At 37.2% G+C, this 15,251-nt stretch overlaps 4 protein-coding genes across 7 annotated transcripts; 2 read left to right on the top strand and 2 right to left on the bottom strand.

The window, feature by feature from the left end:
* Nucleotides 1–585: 585 nt before the first annotated feature.
* LOC133726989 (uncharacterized) lies at nucleotides 586–2,857 on the bottom strand. The gene is made up of 3 exons (XM_062154618.1): nucleotides 2,586–2,857; nucleotides 1,326–1,420; nucleotides 586–1,219 (listed from the first exon to the last, which is right to left on the bottom strand). The coding sequence occupies exons 1-3, from the start codon at nucleotides 2,736–2,738 to the stop codon at nucleotides 826–828; spliced, it is 642 nt and encodes a 213-aa protein (XP_062010602.1). The 5' UTR covers nucleotides 2,739–2,857; the 3' UTR covers nucleotides 586–825.
* A 695-nt stretch (nucleotides 2,858–3,552) lies between these two features.
* Nucleotides 3,553–7,223, top strand: LOC133711202 (pentatricopeptide repeat-containing protein At5g21222-like). Of its 4 annotated transcripts, none has more exons than XM_062137372.1 (4): nucleotides 3,553–3,753; nucleotides 4,545–4,808; nucleotides 4,977–5,870; nucleotides 5,988–7,223. In XM_062137372.1, exons 2-4 carry the CDS (start codon nucleotides 4,806–4,808, stop codon nucleotides 6,867–6,869), a joined length of 1,779 nt encoding a protein of 592 aa, XP_061993356.1. In that variant the 5' UTR covers nucleotides 3,553–3,753; nucleotides 4,545–4,805; the 3' UTR covers nucleotides 6,870–7,223. The 4 variants fall into 4 exon arrangements, with proteins under 4 accessions (XP_061993356.1, XP_061993347.1, XP_061993343.1 ...); XM_062137363.1 differs by having other exon boundaries at nucleotides 3,558–3,753; nucleotides 4,586–4,752; XM_062137359.1 differs by having other exon boundaries at nucleotides 3,558–3,753; nucleotides 4,545–4,752.
* Nucleotides 7,224–7,514: 291 nt separating this feature from the next.
* Nucleotides 7,515–8,150, bottom strand: LOC133728369 (general transcription and DNA repair factor IIH subunit TFB1-3-like). The gene has a single exon (XM_062155813.1). It carries the CDS (start codon nucleotides 8,148–8,150, stop codon nucleotides 7,515–7,517), a length of 636 nt encoding a protein of 211 aa, XP_062011797.1.
* Nucleotides 8,151–12,650: 4,500 nt separating this feature from the next.
* LOC133711188 (chloroplast processing peptidase) lies at nucleotides 12,651–15,248 on the top strand. Its single transcript, XM_062137347.1, has 5 exons — nucleotides 12,651–13,171; nucleotides 13,977–14,114; nucleotides 14,528–14,614; nucleotides 14,753–14,820; nucleotides 14,918–15,248. Exons 1-5 carry the CDS (start codon nucleotides 12,707–12,709, stop codon nucleotides 15,072–15,074), a joined length of 915 nt encoding a protein of 304 aa, XP_061993331.1. The 5' UTR covers nucleotides 12,651–12,706; the 3' UTR covers nucleotides 15,075–15,248.
* Nucleotides 15,249–15,251: the final 3 nt, after the last annotated feature.

Raw genomic sequence — 15,251 nt, 5'->3', positions numbered from 1 at the left:
TCAAAGTCAGAAAATTGAGAAAATAGTAAAAAAAAAAAAAAAAAAAAAAAAGTCCGTCCTAGTCTGGAAAATCTTACTATTGGTAAACCATGATTTTTAGGAGCTTCTCTAAGTTACAGACCTAAAAAATCTCGACCCTGTTCATTCTTATGATTTTTTTATATTTGGAAAATCATAAAAAAAGATATTTTTAATGTCCGTAAGCCAAGTTCTAGAATTGCTTAAGAAATATAATTTATCAATCCGAAGATTTTGGTGAGAAAATAAGAATACGAATTTTTGATCAAAAAACAAGATTATATAGTCCCCACAATTTTGGATGAAAATCATGTTTTTGGACAAATTTCCGGAATTAGTTCCCAAGAGGTAGGAAAATCACACAATATCTTTATGTGTGATTAGCCTCGCTTGTTTGCATGGGTATGGGCATCATTCGCCTCCCTCGCTTTCATTGGTATCAAATGTAGTTGGAAAATTTCAATTAGTGAAAATAATGAAAGACTAAAGAGGCAATTAATGAGATTATGAGCCATCTCTCATTACTTGGTTGGCCTTGGACAGATTATTACATCCAAGCGAATGACCTGTCAAATCAAAGGCTAAGCTCTGTTGTTTCTTTCATTGTATAAGTCACAGTGAACACATGCAACTTGAAAACAATTACATCAATCTCCAAAATCCCAACATAAAAAATGCAGGTTTTAGCTGTGGTGGGCACTAAACTTCTTTTTTAAACACATTCTCTTGGTTTGCAGTACACTAAACTGAAGAGAAGGAAAGAAAAACATGAGTGGGGAAGATGATGAATCATAACCTACCCTAAACTTATCGGTCTTTAAAAGATGTAAAAGATGTTAACCATTGCTTCCAAGCAGCATCCTTTTGTTGCTCGACCCATGACAAAAAGGCACTGTCCAACAGGCAGAAGATATTAACATAGAGGAGCTGATACCTCACAGGAACATATCTGAAATTTGCAACTTGAACAATTGGCCACACGCCACCCTCCAAAATAAGGGCTGGTATGAAATCTCTCTTCAAATCTTCCTTCACTTGATCAGCATTCTTGCCAGTGGAAAATCCCATGTAGGTGAAGAACACCAACAAATCAAGGGGGCCAAAGATAAGACCATCCATTGCCACTTTAGCAGCAACAAACCGGGCTGAATTAGGTTTTAGGTGAAGCTTCAACTTTATGAACTTGTCCAAGTTTTCGTACCTGTAAACATGAAATGTTATTAACTAATACTTTTTATTTTATGGCAGACAGGTCAGATTTCAGGCCAGGAACCTCAAGGAAAAGAAACAGGAAAAGTAAAACATACCAGAAATGGCCAACGGGTCCAACAAAAGCAAAGCCAAATGTACTTGTGATAGCTACTCGTTTCCAGTTAACTTTGAAATCTTCAGCTTTGTCGTGCTGCATAAGGTAGAGGATCATCATATATATGCAGAGGAAAGGGATGGTGGAGGAAAAACTACTACTAGTTTCACCACAAAGATGACTTGAACTTATAACCAATCAAGTTCTTGCACAAACTTGAGCTGCATTCTTTAAAGTTAGGTCTACCACTTGCCAAATTCACATGTAACAATTCAGTGGAGAGGCAAAAGGCCACAATGCTTAGTCTGATACAATATATGTCAAAAGAACAAAATGAAGAGCTACGCATTTGGATACACCCATACACATACTTACAAGGCATTAACACACACAAAAACAGAGGGATCTTTATAAGTTGCACCTGACCTCATCAGTTCAATTTTCATTTGAAAGACTTAGTTACTAAACTTAAGTTTATTTCTGCCGCCTGATTAAAAGTTGTTCCTTGACTACCAAGTAGAACAGAGCCAAATGTACAAAGGGCATTTAAGAATTCCTTTTAACCATCAATGTATAGAACTGAAATCATTTGTCATAGACTCATGGTGATGCAACCTCATGTTATGTCTATAAGAGCCATAGGAAAGAGGTAAAAGCTCAACCAGAAAACTAAATTAGTCCTCGGTTTATTGACACACCCTTGTTCATGGAGAAACATCAGTTGTAGTTCTCCTCATCATCAAAACAACAGAGGTGAAATGAAGGCATTGGTTGGGATGACACCCATTTTCTGCAATGGGCACTGCTCTATTCGAATTTGGCCATCATCACTCTGAAATGCTTCTATTTCTATAGTATCCTTATTCTAGATGATCAATATCAATCATTTCCTTATAAATCTGTATAAATAATGGACCTTCACAAATCTTCAAATGGACTCAGAAACAATCACAATGGAACCTAATTCTGAATAAAGGCCAATGCTTTGAAGCAAAAACACTAGCCAAATGTTACTAGCAACAAGCTAAAACATGTGAATTACAACACTAGCCAAATGTCAGTAAACTCAATCATCCAAACCACACAAACTCCAAACAAGATTTCAAAGATGCTACAATGGCACTAAAGCAATGCAAAATCAAAAACCCAAACCCAAAAAATGAGGCATTTGCAGCAGACCCAGTTGCAGAAACCACAAAACCCAAGTAAAATCAAGACCCACATTCATGGTTTTCCAAAATGGGGGAATAGTAATACTCACAGAGAGCTGAAGACGGTTTCTTGTGGTGGAGTGAGTAATGTACTGGGCAGCAATGTCGCCGACGCCCCAGAGGACGCCGGAGCTGATGACCTGGGTCTTCAATGGATGCTGAGAGAGGCAGCTCTGGTACCATTTCCAGACCCTGAGCATCATCCAAAACCCTAAACCCTGTGTTGTGGGTCTGTCAGAGACCGATGGCTTTTTTGAGAGCGGTTGTGCTGTTTATGAACAACCAACACCTTTACCTTGCTAGGGGTTCTGTTCTGACAATAGCGCCTACTAACCTCATTTTGATTTTGATTTTTCTCTTTTTTTTCTTTTTTTTTTTGTAAAGAGGGAATCTTTTATTTCATTATTGGGAAATTGAATAAATATGCACTAAATAGGGAATCTTTTTTTTGTTTACTATGTCAAAAAAGAGACAAAATGTTAAGTTCCTTCTGTCACTAAAAAAATGTTAACCCCCCTTAAAAAAAAAATGCTTACCCAAAATGATTACAAAACATAATTTGAACAAAGATGATGTGTTTTTGATGATCACATGGAACCTCTGTATCATACTAGGAGATTTTTTAGTTATATTATTGTAATGCAAAGACATTTCACGATTAAAAATAAGGATACATTTCAATAAATAGTATTTTTATTCTAATAATCGGAAAGTTTTCTTCTGTCACAACTCACCCACTAGCTAGGAATTGGTGTGTTTCAAATGTGTATCAACTTTGATATTTTCTTTGGATTAAGATGGGTATTTCTATTGGATTTCTTAGATTGGTTTTAAATGGTGCAAATCTTGTAGGAATTCCTTCACACATTCTCCAAGTATCTCCCTAAAGAGGTACTGTAAAGAGACAATGATGATCTAGGCGACCACGTAGTGAGGTATATAACAGTATGGTCTTCTAAATTTCAGCCACCAAAAGAGTCTATGCATACTTTTGTCTCCCTCCTTTAACAGCCTCAAAAATTTATCCAGAATTTCATTCTGATAATATTTGTGGATAAGAATCCCCAGTGGATGTCACAACACAAACCACACCGCTAGACTACAATACAGTTCTGCCACTTCTAATTTTACACATTGCATTGGGTGACATGCATAACTGGGCAACCAACCATGAACCTCCACCTCTCCTTCTGAGCTCTGCCACTCTCAGCTCAATAGGTAAACTCTAGCAGCTCATTTAAGAACATGAAATTTTGAATCCATTGAACTAATTTGCACCTAGAACTATGTACTTTTGAGCATTGATACTTTGGTAGTGTTGAACTGTGATTGTTTGCAAGAACCCATTTGGTATTGGGGTTTGGATTCCAGTTCTGTTTTGTCTTGAATTGTTGGGCAGATATGTATGAGTGGTTATTTTGGCTTTGAGTTGCAGAAAAAGTTTTGAGTCTTGAAAGAAGTGGATTTGGTTTGGATGTTTCAAATATCCTAATATTAACATAGTTTAGTAACTGGAAATTCTCATGCTTATTGTTTATCTTGCTGCATAACAATTGGGTTCTTTAAATGTCCAAACTTTTCATGACAATTGGCTTAAGTTTATTAATTTATTTCATAGACATTTTATTCTTGCTGCCAGCATTTTGGTATGTTAGAACTGGGATATGGATGAAAGGTGGTTTCCTGAGTTCTTTTATTCATTCTGAAGAATCTCCTGTAATAGCACCAAGCTAAAACCTTTTCTTCTTAAAATCAATCATGTTGCTCAAAAGAGAAATTGTATCCCTCCTGTAGTGAAAAGTAGTAGTAACTATACTTTTCAACCTTTTATTACAAGCCCTTCTGTCACTATAGGTGTTTAGGGACTAATAGGGGCCTCGAATAATCTCACAGCATTGATTTATCACTGAGAGATTTGAACTTTTTGAACTACATAGTTACATTTGTGTTTGCGGTCGATATACTGGTATATCTGTGCTTATACTGTGGTAGTCTCCATTTCTCCATAGGTTTCATCTAGGAGGAAATGACCAGCTAACTATCCCCTCAGCTCTAAAGCTTTGACAGATTCCTTGGCATGGTCTGCAACGCAAAATCTAAATTTGATCAGAGAAGGTAGCTCACGAATTGAGGAACAGCTTGGGGGAGTTTGGTGCTTGAAGAATCATGGGTAGACACCAAGAGGGAACAATTAGTAATAGCGCATCTTCACTCAGGGTATCATATTGGCCATGAACTCATTTGTTTACTAAATCTTGCAGCTTATTATTATGGTACAATATGCATTCTATTTCTTCATTAACTTTGTTACTTCCACTAATTATAATGAGAATGACTTGTTCTTTTGTTATTCTTTATTGGTTTAATTTAGTGAACTCCATTAGGCATAGCTTATAGTAACATGTTTTAATCAAGTTTACTGATCACTGTGAATTTCTTAGGAACCAAACCTGGGCAAGGACAAAGTGAAATCAAGCTCAACTCCAGTATCTCGCTGCCTTGTTTGTTTGGACAAGAACAGTTGTCGAGTAGTTCGTTCGAGAACAAAGCTGATGAATAATTTAATTTCAAGAGGGAAGCCTCATGAAGCTCATTCCATCTTCAATAATTTAGTAGAAGAAGGACATAGGCCAACTCTTATAACATACACAACTCTAGTAGCTGCCTTGACCCGCCAGAGGCGTTTCAAGTCAATTCCCTTGCTCCTCTCTGAAGTGGAGGAGAATGGTATGAAGCCTGATTCAATACTTTTCAATGCCATGATCAATGCTTTCTCCGAATCTGGAAATGTAAATGATGCCATGAAAATCTTTCGCAAAATGGAGGAGAGTGGATGTAAGCCCACAACCAGCACTTTTAACACCCTTATCAAAGGATTTGGAATTGCTGGTAAACCTGAAGAATCTTTAAAATTGCTAGAGCTTATGTTGCAGGATGGGAATGTGAAACCAAATGACAGGACATATAATATTCTAGTTAGAGCCTGGTGTAACAAGAAGAGATTAGATCAAGCCTGGAATGTGGTGTATAAGATGGTTGCTTCTGGGATACAACCTGATGCAGTCACTTTCAACACATTGGCAAGGGCTTATGCTGAGAATGGAGAGACCAGTAAAGCTGAAAGGTTGATGTTGGAGATGCAACACAACAAAGTTAACCCCAACGAGCGTACGTGTGGCATTGTTGTAAATGGATATTGTAAAGAAGGTAACATGACAGATGCTCTGAGGTTTGTATATAGAATGAAGGATCTTGGGGTGAAACCAAATCTCGTCATTTTCAACTCTCTCATCAAGGGGTTTCTGAACATTACAGACACTGATGGAGTTGATGAGGTGAGTTTAATTTTGGATCTTCAATGAACTATATTATTCTGTTTATGTAAATTCTGCTACTTTTTACAGACGAGTACTGAAAGATTGGTTTACTCACAAAAAAGCATAACTTGGCAGGTACTGACATTGATGGAAGAATTTGGGATAAAACCAGATGTGATAACATTTAGCACCATAATGAATGCATGGAGCTCAGCAGGGCTAATGGAAAAATGCCAGGAGATCTTTGATGACATGATAAAAGCAGACATAGAACCAGACATCCATTCATTTGGCATTCTTGCAAAAGGCTATGTGCGTGCCGGTGATCCAGCGAAGGCCGAGTCACTTCTGAGTTTCATGGGCAAATCTGGTGTGCATCCAAATGTTGTAATCTTCACAACCATCATGAGTGGGTGGTGCACAGCAGGAAAAATGGAGCATGCTTGGGGTATCTTTGAGAAAATGTGTGAAATCGGAATCACCCCAAATGTGAAAACTTTTGAGACTCTAATATGGGGATATGGGGAAGCTAGGCAGCCATGGAAAGCAGAAGATTTGCTTCATGTAATGGAAGAGAAGGGTATTGTTCCTGAAATGAGAACAATCGAGCTTGTTGCTGAGGCTTGGCGTGCTATAGGTTTAATGGATGAAGCGATGAGACTCCTCAATGAGTCAAAAGAGGATCCGGAAGTCATACTAAACAAGGCACCTGAACAGAGTTTAGAGACAATTAGTCGAAAACAAAGCTTGAATACTTCTTATCCTAATGCTTTGCAGATACCTGGAGTAGTTGTTTCTGATAATGGCAGCTCTGCTGCTAACATAAGAGGCCAGATGATTTCAAAAAGATTCGAGTTTTCATCTGAAAGTATGCAGAATGTTACTAGAACCATGTGTGTTACTCGTACATCTGCACTAAGAGTGCAGCCACTGGTTATATGCAGGAGGCAGTTTCAAAGTCAAGTTGGGATATGCAGGCAGTTTGAAAATACATGTAGAGTGGTGTATATATGTTAGCGAAGAAGAAACAACACAATCGTGATACCACGCACATATATGTTCTTTCTTATCTTGTTACTCGTGATGTGGAACTCTTACATTCTTCCACATTCCCATAAACAGTTCCATGTGGTTCCTGCCTTTGAAGATTTCATTGGTTCTTAGATTCAGATTGCTCATGATTATTTGGCCTAGCCAATACTTTTTGATTAACAGGGATACTTCTTTCCCTTTCTATTGGTGTAGCTGATTGTGCAAGTTAAAGCTCCATGAAATGTGTAACACATGTTGGATAGTTCAGGGATCAACCAACAGTTTCTGTTGATATGTAAGTGAAATTAAAGTATATGTATAAAATTTCGAAGTTGATCAGAGCACAGTAATATTTCTTCCAAAATGAGTATGAGACGTATTCCACACTATTTGGCAAATTTGTACTGAAAATGAGTTGTGCTGACCCTTTTGTTCAGTAAGTTTTATGTTTCTCTTAATATTGGCAAAGACGATCTGGAAGAGAACAGGAAAAATACTTTGCTCCACTTCTCATAAATCCTAAACTCAAAAAACTATTTCATTCTGTATTACATTGCAGTGAATTAGCAATTACATATGCTTGTGAAGTCCCAAAAGACATTAATTGGCTCGGTAATTCTTCAATGCATATCAAACGGAACATTGATGTAGAAGTTGACTTTTACTAAAGTAATTGGGCAACATGTCCAGATCTGTCGCAGGTTGATCCTTGATACCTGAAGTTTTTCCTACTTCCTTGAGAAAGTCCTCAACATTGAATTCCAGTCCAACTGTGGCATTGCTCAGCCCAATGCTCTTAATTTCAGATATAGACTCCCTCAAAGAGCCGTATGCTTCCTGAGCAGTAACCACCTTTTTATTTTGTTCACTTCCAGTACTTGAATCGTCCAAAGTTTTAAGCCCTGCATTAGCGCTAGCTAGTTCCGAGTAGTCCCAAAGATCCGTATCAAAACATAATGGAGCAACAGAATGAGGTTCTTCCAGGTCCTCTATCTCAGTTATCCAACTAATCCTATCAAGTCTCTTCTCCTGCTGCACATCACTACTCTCATCATCAGAATATTCCTGTTTTGACCTACGCCGTGTAAATTCCTCTTCCACAGCTCTTATTCCTTGAACAACAACAGCCCCTTGTCTGTTAACATCTTGCCGCAAAGTCCTCCACCTCTTTTGATTATTATTCTGCACTTCTTCATCATTTATGTCGTGGTGAAAGATCCCATGCAAAGGAAGATGTGTATGATCATCCCTTTGATCAGCTACCATATCCAAAGTTGGATCAACACGTCAAATCTTCCTACGAGCTTCCCTTGCAACTAGTTCATCATCCTTCAAAAAAACTGCCTTTTCCTCATCCTCAGTAGCTTCTGCTTCAGCTACAACAACATTCTTTGCACTATACATTCGGACCTGTTCAGCATTGAAATACTTTCTCCAGAAGTCATGCTCTTTGGTCTTACCGGGAACTACGCTGTTAAGATATGCCTGGTGCACAGCTGGCCTCAGAGCAAAGATCCGGTGCTTAATCTCTTCAGTAAATGTAACCTTTCTACTAGGCTTGGTGTCAAATATCATCGAACTTTTGTAACCAACTTTTCTACAGCTAAACTCAAGAAGCAACTTGCGTAAAAATTCAACGCATTCATGAAGATCTGGATAACTATCGAGCTCAAAGATGTACCTAGTCCTAGTCCCATCCTTATCTGTGTTGAGATTTAGCCAGGCTGGTTTATTTGATCCTTCTTTGATGTGTTGATGTCCTTTAATATATTCAAGCCCCACTTCAAATAGCTTTGTGGCATATTTGGGATCGGCACAGAACTCAATTTTATTTTCTGTAATGGTTAAAAGTCCAAGAGTGCCGGGGTCTATGACTGAATCCTTGTACCTTGCAAACTTAATTAGTTCACCCATCGACATAGAACTAAGCAGCTACCAAATTTGTAATGTTAGGGTTTAGGGAAATAATCTCAGAAGTATTTATAAAGAAAAGAAAAACAAAATTAGGAATCATTATCAAACTAGGAAACTGGAAAACCACCGTGGTGAGATGTTGCTGTAGTATAACCAGGGTTATTCCTTCATCACCGAGACAAAGTTCATCTTCATAACAACCGAGAAAATAACCCAATTGGCAAACCCAGAAATGAACCAAATTAATGGGAAGCTCATAGTTAATGGGGTGGAGAGAATTGAAAAATGAAGCTGTATTATCTTAACAGGGGTTGATTAGAAGATTGAATGTAGAGGCAAGACATATTGTTTACAATGACTTGTATTATCTAGATGATAGGAGGTATAATAGCATAGTAGGTGGAGTTGGAAATGGTGTGGCAGAACGTTTAATTAGGTCCGAGTATAATACTGAGGTTGATAAGAAGAAGAGTTGCAGGAAGAAATTGTTGAAGCACCGATTAATATAAGTGAGAATCATGGGACAGATGAACACTATAGTGGAGCTGAAAAGAGATTATGATTGGGATATAGCAGTGATAATTGACATTGAAAACAACAATGAAGCAACAGATTCTATCAGTCAACTAGCGAACAACGCTGAGATTCCAATCAAGGAAGATGATTACTTCGTGGATGATTATATACCTGAGCTGCCACAACAGGTTTTTGAAAATCCTGACATGGCAAGTACCGGTTCTTGAACTTGTGTGATATCAGGAATTTCAAAAACCTGTTGTGGCAGCTTAGGTATATAATCATCCACGAAGTAATTCTCTTCCTTAATTGGAATCTCAGCCTTGTTCGCTAGTTGACGGATAGAATCTGTTGCTTCATTATTGTTTTCAATGTCAATTATCACTGCTATATCCCAATCATAATCTCTCTTAAGCTCCACTATAGTGTTCATCTGTCCTATGGTTCTCACTTGTATTAATCGGTGCTTCAACAATTTCTTCCTCCAACTCTTCTTCTTATCAACCTCAGTATTATACTCGGACCTAATTAAACGTTCTGCCACACTATTTCCAACTCCACCTACTATGCTATTATACCTCCTATCATCTAGATAATACAAGTCATTGTAAACAAGATGTCTTGCCTCTACATTCAATCTTCTATTCAACCTGTTAAGTACAACTTTCAAAGCATCTTTATTCCACCTGGCATCCATGTAAGCGATTAGAAGCCCCAAAGCCGTCCAACACCTTTCCATTTTGCACTGAACCAAAACAAAAAAAGAATTAGTATGCATTTTGAAATATTATCAATGCAAATTCTTAGGCATCTTGCACCCTACTCTGTTTGTAGTTAGAAATAAGGCAATGCTTGTATGTATGATTATAATCTTATATGAAAATGGATACTGCCCCAAACCAATATGCATAAATTGCTCCAAGATATATATGGTATGCTCTGAATTCTCAGTTAATTCCAACAAATTTCAGACATATGCGCTAAAAATTATATCATGCAAACTCAATAAACAATATTCAACATTTTGCCAAAAATACGTGTTTTCACGATATTATCAATTAAAAAATCATCATGGCTTAAAGGCCAAAGTGCGCATCATTTTGGCCTGAATCTCTTTTCATGTTCCAAATGTGCTGAATTAATGCTAGTAAATCATATAGTTTGTTTTTATGAAGATAAGGATCCTAAGAAAGCAAACAGATATATACAGATGCATTAATGATCTGCAACATAAAAAAATAAATAAATAAATAAAGGAAACAGTTAGTTTTAACAAGCACCAATTAAATCCCAAAACTTTTTATGTTTAGACTTTCCAAAATCCCCGTTGGGATGTCAACTTCTGTTTACTAGTTGGTCCAATTGTTGGATCGGTGGTCGTAATTCCCAAAATAGGACATGTTGAGGCATGGCAGAGTTTGTGGGGATAAAAGATAGAAGCTTGACCTTTCAAAAAAATAAAAAGAAAAAAAAGATAGAAGCTTGAGATCCAAAGATGAAAGCTTTGGGGTGAATCCGTACAAAAGAACCCAAATTTGCTGCATTTCTAGTCTTAAAATGGTTCAAACTTGAAATGCAGAGTTTATGGGATGTTGGAGGCAGGGCATGGCAGAGTTTATATGGGAATAAAAGATAGAAGCTTGAGATCCAAAGGTGAAAGCTTTGGGATGAGGACGTACAAAAGAACCCAAATTGCTGCATTTCAAGTCTTAAAGGTTGAAACTTTCGATATCAGAACAGAAGTTAGTGTCTTTTCCTCATCCTTTGGCAGCAATCAATTGGTAAATCAAAACAAAGATGAGACAAGTAACCACAAAGAACCCAAAAGAGCAAAAGGGTTACTAAAGATTTCACATCAAACAAACAACATGCGTTTAACATCAAGAAGAGAAGATCAAGTACCTGTATTATGCACTCGTCTGAAAGATCAGTGTTTGCTTCCTCTTTGCTAGAGTAGAAGGTTTTCTGACGACTACGAAGGAAAGTACAAACCCCATTACATTTTGAGAACAGAAGAAAAGATGAGAGCTTGGACAGAGTGGGTTTTTTATTTTTTATTTTTTAATAAAGACAGAGAGTGGGTTTAGGGAGAGCAAAATAGAGAAGTGAGCAGACAGAGACGGTTTATGGGAATTGGGAAGGAAGAGATAATGAGTAGGTGCTCTGCGGGTTCACCGAAAGGACCACTCGTAGACATGACACCTGGAAGTTCCTTTCAGTTTTACTAATTTACCCCTTGACCTTGCCCCAACTAACCATTTCTTTTCTATTTTCTAAATTAGTCAACTACGAGGGACCTTTTTTTTTTTTTTTTAATCTTCGTGCCTATTATCATAATTCACCTTCTTGCCAATTCTTTATCTTAGATTTTATTTTAGTTTGTCGAAAGTTCATCTATACACTGATATTGATAATGTAAATAACTTAATTCCTAAATGCGATCTCAGCTTTGTTATAAAATTATAAATTGCATTTAATTCATCTAGCCGTATATTTTTGTTAGTACAAATGCACGTACATGCTCTGAATCTCTTTATTATCTTAGGTTTATCAATTTGCAATTTTAAGTTTTGTGTCTAATTTACTTCCTAAAGTATGTAATAGGAACAACAAAAGGGAAGAAGGAGAAACGCTTAAAGTTTCAGCATTTCTCAATTTGATACCGAAAACATCAGCAAACTAGATACTACAAGGGAAATGGAAATGGTCTCATGGAAATGCAAATACCAACTGAAAAGGTACCAACTTCTTAAAAGTTAAGGATTTGTTTTGATCTTTCAAGTCTATTCCTGCTGCAATAAGGACCAACCTTTTGGAGCCCCGGAATGCTTAGGAAAGAAAAGATTTTGTGTGGTAATAAAAAATAAATATGGTAAAAATAACTATTTCTGACGTCAGCTTTAATAAAAATATTGGTAGGACATCTTTTACTTATAAATATAAATTTATATAAAAATATTTTGATAGAGTACCCTTTTCCCGTGAGTTAGTTTTATGAAAAAAAAAAAATTGGTAGAATACAATATTGGAATTTCTTTTATAAAATCTATAAAAAATTAGTAACACTTATGTCGGAGACTTGTTCATTGATAATAGTTTATCATAATATTTTATTTAGAAGACTCATAAATGCATAATTTTTTCAATCTTAAAACGTCTTGTTATTTTCTTTTCACCTATATTAAATTGAAATTTCAATTTCAATTTGTCACACAAGGAAAGAGAGCCCTGTGAAACAAAACTAGGAAAGAATTTGTTGGACAAAAGTTAAGGGAGAATATTGGAATTTTAGCATTTTGTTTTTTGGTCAACCATTTTAGCTTAATCTCCCAAAGCTTAAAATTTGCAATCTTCAAACATAGAGAATACTCAAAACTTTTGAGACAAAGAGAATGCTCTCTCTACAGTTCTTCCCTCCATTACCTTCCCTCCAAAACCCTAATCCCGACCACACCCACTTCTCCATTCCCATCAAAAACCCCAATTTCACATCCCTCAATCTCCGCCCACTTTCCAAAACCCCCAATTCCAAGCTCTCAATCAAAACCCACTTCAGAAAACTCGTCTGCAATGCGTTGAAGGATTCCGGTAAAGAAAAGAAGGTGTCTTTGGACAGTGGCGGCGGCGGAGACGGCGGAGAAGGCGGTGGCGGTGACGGTGGTGATGATGAGCAAGGGGAGAAGAAAAGTGGGCCCCTGCCGGAATGGTTGAATATAACAACTGATGATGCCAAGACGGTGTTTGCGGCAATTGCAGTATCGCTTGCGTTTCGGTCTTTCATAGCTGAGCCGAGGTTTATTCCTTCCTTGTCAATGTATCCTACTTTGGATGTTGGGGATAGAATTGTAGCTGAAAAGGTTCGATTTTTGTTTCGGTTTTTCGGTGTGTGTGGTTGTGTTTTATGGATTCTGTTTGCTAAGGTTTGGTCATAGTTTTTGGTTTTGAAATTGAAATTGTAATGGCAACATTTCCGTTGATGTACATAGGACTTGTGCTTGATAAAGGATCACAATATGGATAACATTTTCGGGGGCAATGCGGGTAACTTTTGCTTGATATGGAATACTTGACAGTTTGGTTAGATGAGAAGGATGATAAGGAATAGGATATATGAAGCTTAGCAAGAAAAGTATTTCAGGGCAGGTAATTAGACTCGGTAGACATGATCAAGGTGATAGTCGAAAGCAATACATACTGAGTCAGTAGTACTGACTGGGATTTTGTATCAGTTAATATGTTACCAGTTAATTCAGATATGTGTAGAGTTCCTTTATGAGTGCCTTGGCTGAAAAGTTACTAACTTTGGTCTCATTGAGTAGATTAGAACCCACTGTGTTTCTAGTTATGAGAGAGAATCAAACTCTGTGGGTGGTAGCCTTGCAGAGTTTGCTATGTTGTTCGATTGGGTGTCCACATTATGGAAATTCCTTCCCCCTGTCCTGACTGTTCTTGAAGCTGATGCTTTTGTGAATGTTCGTTTTCATAATATTGAAATCTAGTATTCTTGTTTGGGCATATGCCATCGCTTGTAAAAACTTTTATATGTCTGAAAGTTTATTTATAGTTGAGTGTGTTATATGCCCTCTGTACTTGTGATGTGCCTGTTTTGATGAGAGTATGGTGAAATAGATACATAACATGTCTTATTCTTAACTTTGCCAGGTTTCATATTACTTCAGAAAGCCATGTGCCAATGATATAGTTATCTTTAAAAGTCCACCGGTCCTTCAGGAAGTAGGATATACTGACCTTGACGTCTTCATTAAACGAATAGTGGCGAAGGAAGGTGATACCGTAGAGGTGAGATTACTGAGCATTTCTTGTGTCGTGTGCTCTTGCTTTTTTTAATTTCATATTTCTATTCTACTTCTAGTCAATACACTAAACCTCAGTACTTGTTTTTCTCTCATGTAAGAAATGAGAAATCTCAACCAACTTTCTCCAGGATGTCTTCCTAATATGTCATTACTACTTGTCTAGCCCACATTTAATCATGAAACAATGGGTGCCTCTGGCCGGAAAATCTGAATGTTACTTAAAGCTCATGGAACTAACCACTGTCCCTGAGTTTCTGGACTTGCAGATTTAACTCTGACATGCATCTAAAACTAATATATTCAGTACTCTGAGTCTTTTCAATGTTCCTAAGTAGATTCTTTCTTCATTAATGTCTAAATAATGGAATCTAACTGCTGAGGGATAACTGATTGCAGGTCCGCAATGGGAAGCTCATAGTTAATGGGGTGGAGAGAAATGAAAAATTCATCCTTGAACCACCTTCTTATAATATGACGCCTATTGTAAGAATCACTTTAACAGTTTACCTTCTTCTTCCTTTATACCGTTCTTTTCTTTACTTTTTTATCAGGAAACTTGGTAAGGTTGTAAAAGAATGTCACAAATAGTTAACTTTGCATCTTTCCGTTTATGTTGCACAGACTGTGCCAGAGAACTCTGTTTTTGTGATGGGTGACAATAGAAATAACAGCTATGATTCACACGTATGGTAATGCATTCTAAACCAAGTTGTGAGACCCTTCGGTTTATTCATGATGTTGAGTTTCCTCATGTTGATTGATCGTTTAAGTTGTGTCTATGTTTAGGGGTCCACTGCCAGCCAAGAACATTTTAGGCCGATCTATCTTTCGGTACTGGCCCCTGAAAAGGATTGGCGCCACGGTTCTTGAGACTGGTTGTGCTGTTGACAAGCAAGAGAGCGTTCCAGCGTCTCAACCAAAGGAAGGTGGATCATTGAATTGAAACTTAATGAAAAGGAATAGAGATTGTGCTTGACCCATTCTTTCTTTCGAAATTTGTGTAATATATCTCTCAGGGGCTAATTTTTTCGAAGGCCCTAACTATTGTTGTACATTGCAAATCTGACCCTCAGATTGAGCAACTTATTTTACACCTCAAAATTTGCTCTTTACTGTGTCT

This window comes from Rosa rugosa, chromosome 1 (genome assembly GCF_958449725.1).
Source record: "Rosa rugosa chromosome 1, drRosRugo1.1, whole genome shotgun sequence".
Classification (NCBI taxonomy): domain Eukaryota; kingdom Viridiplantae; phylum Streptophyta; class Magnoliopsida; order Rosales; family Rosaceae; genus Rosa; species Rosa rugosa.
This window is presented reverse-complemented; position numbering and strand designations above follow the sequence as displayed.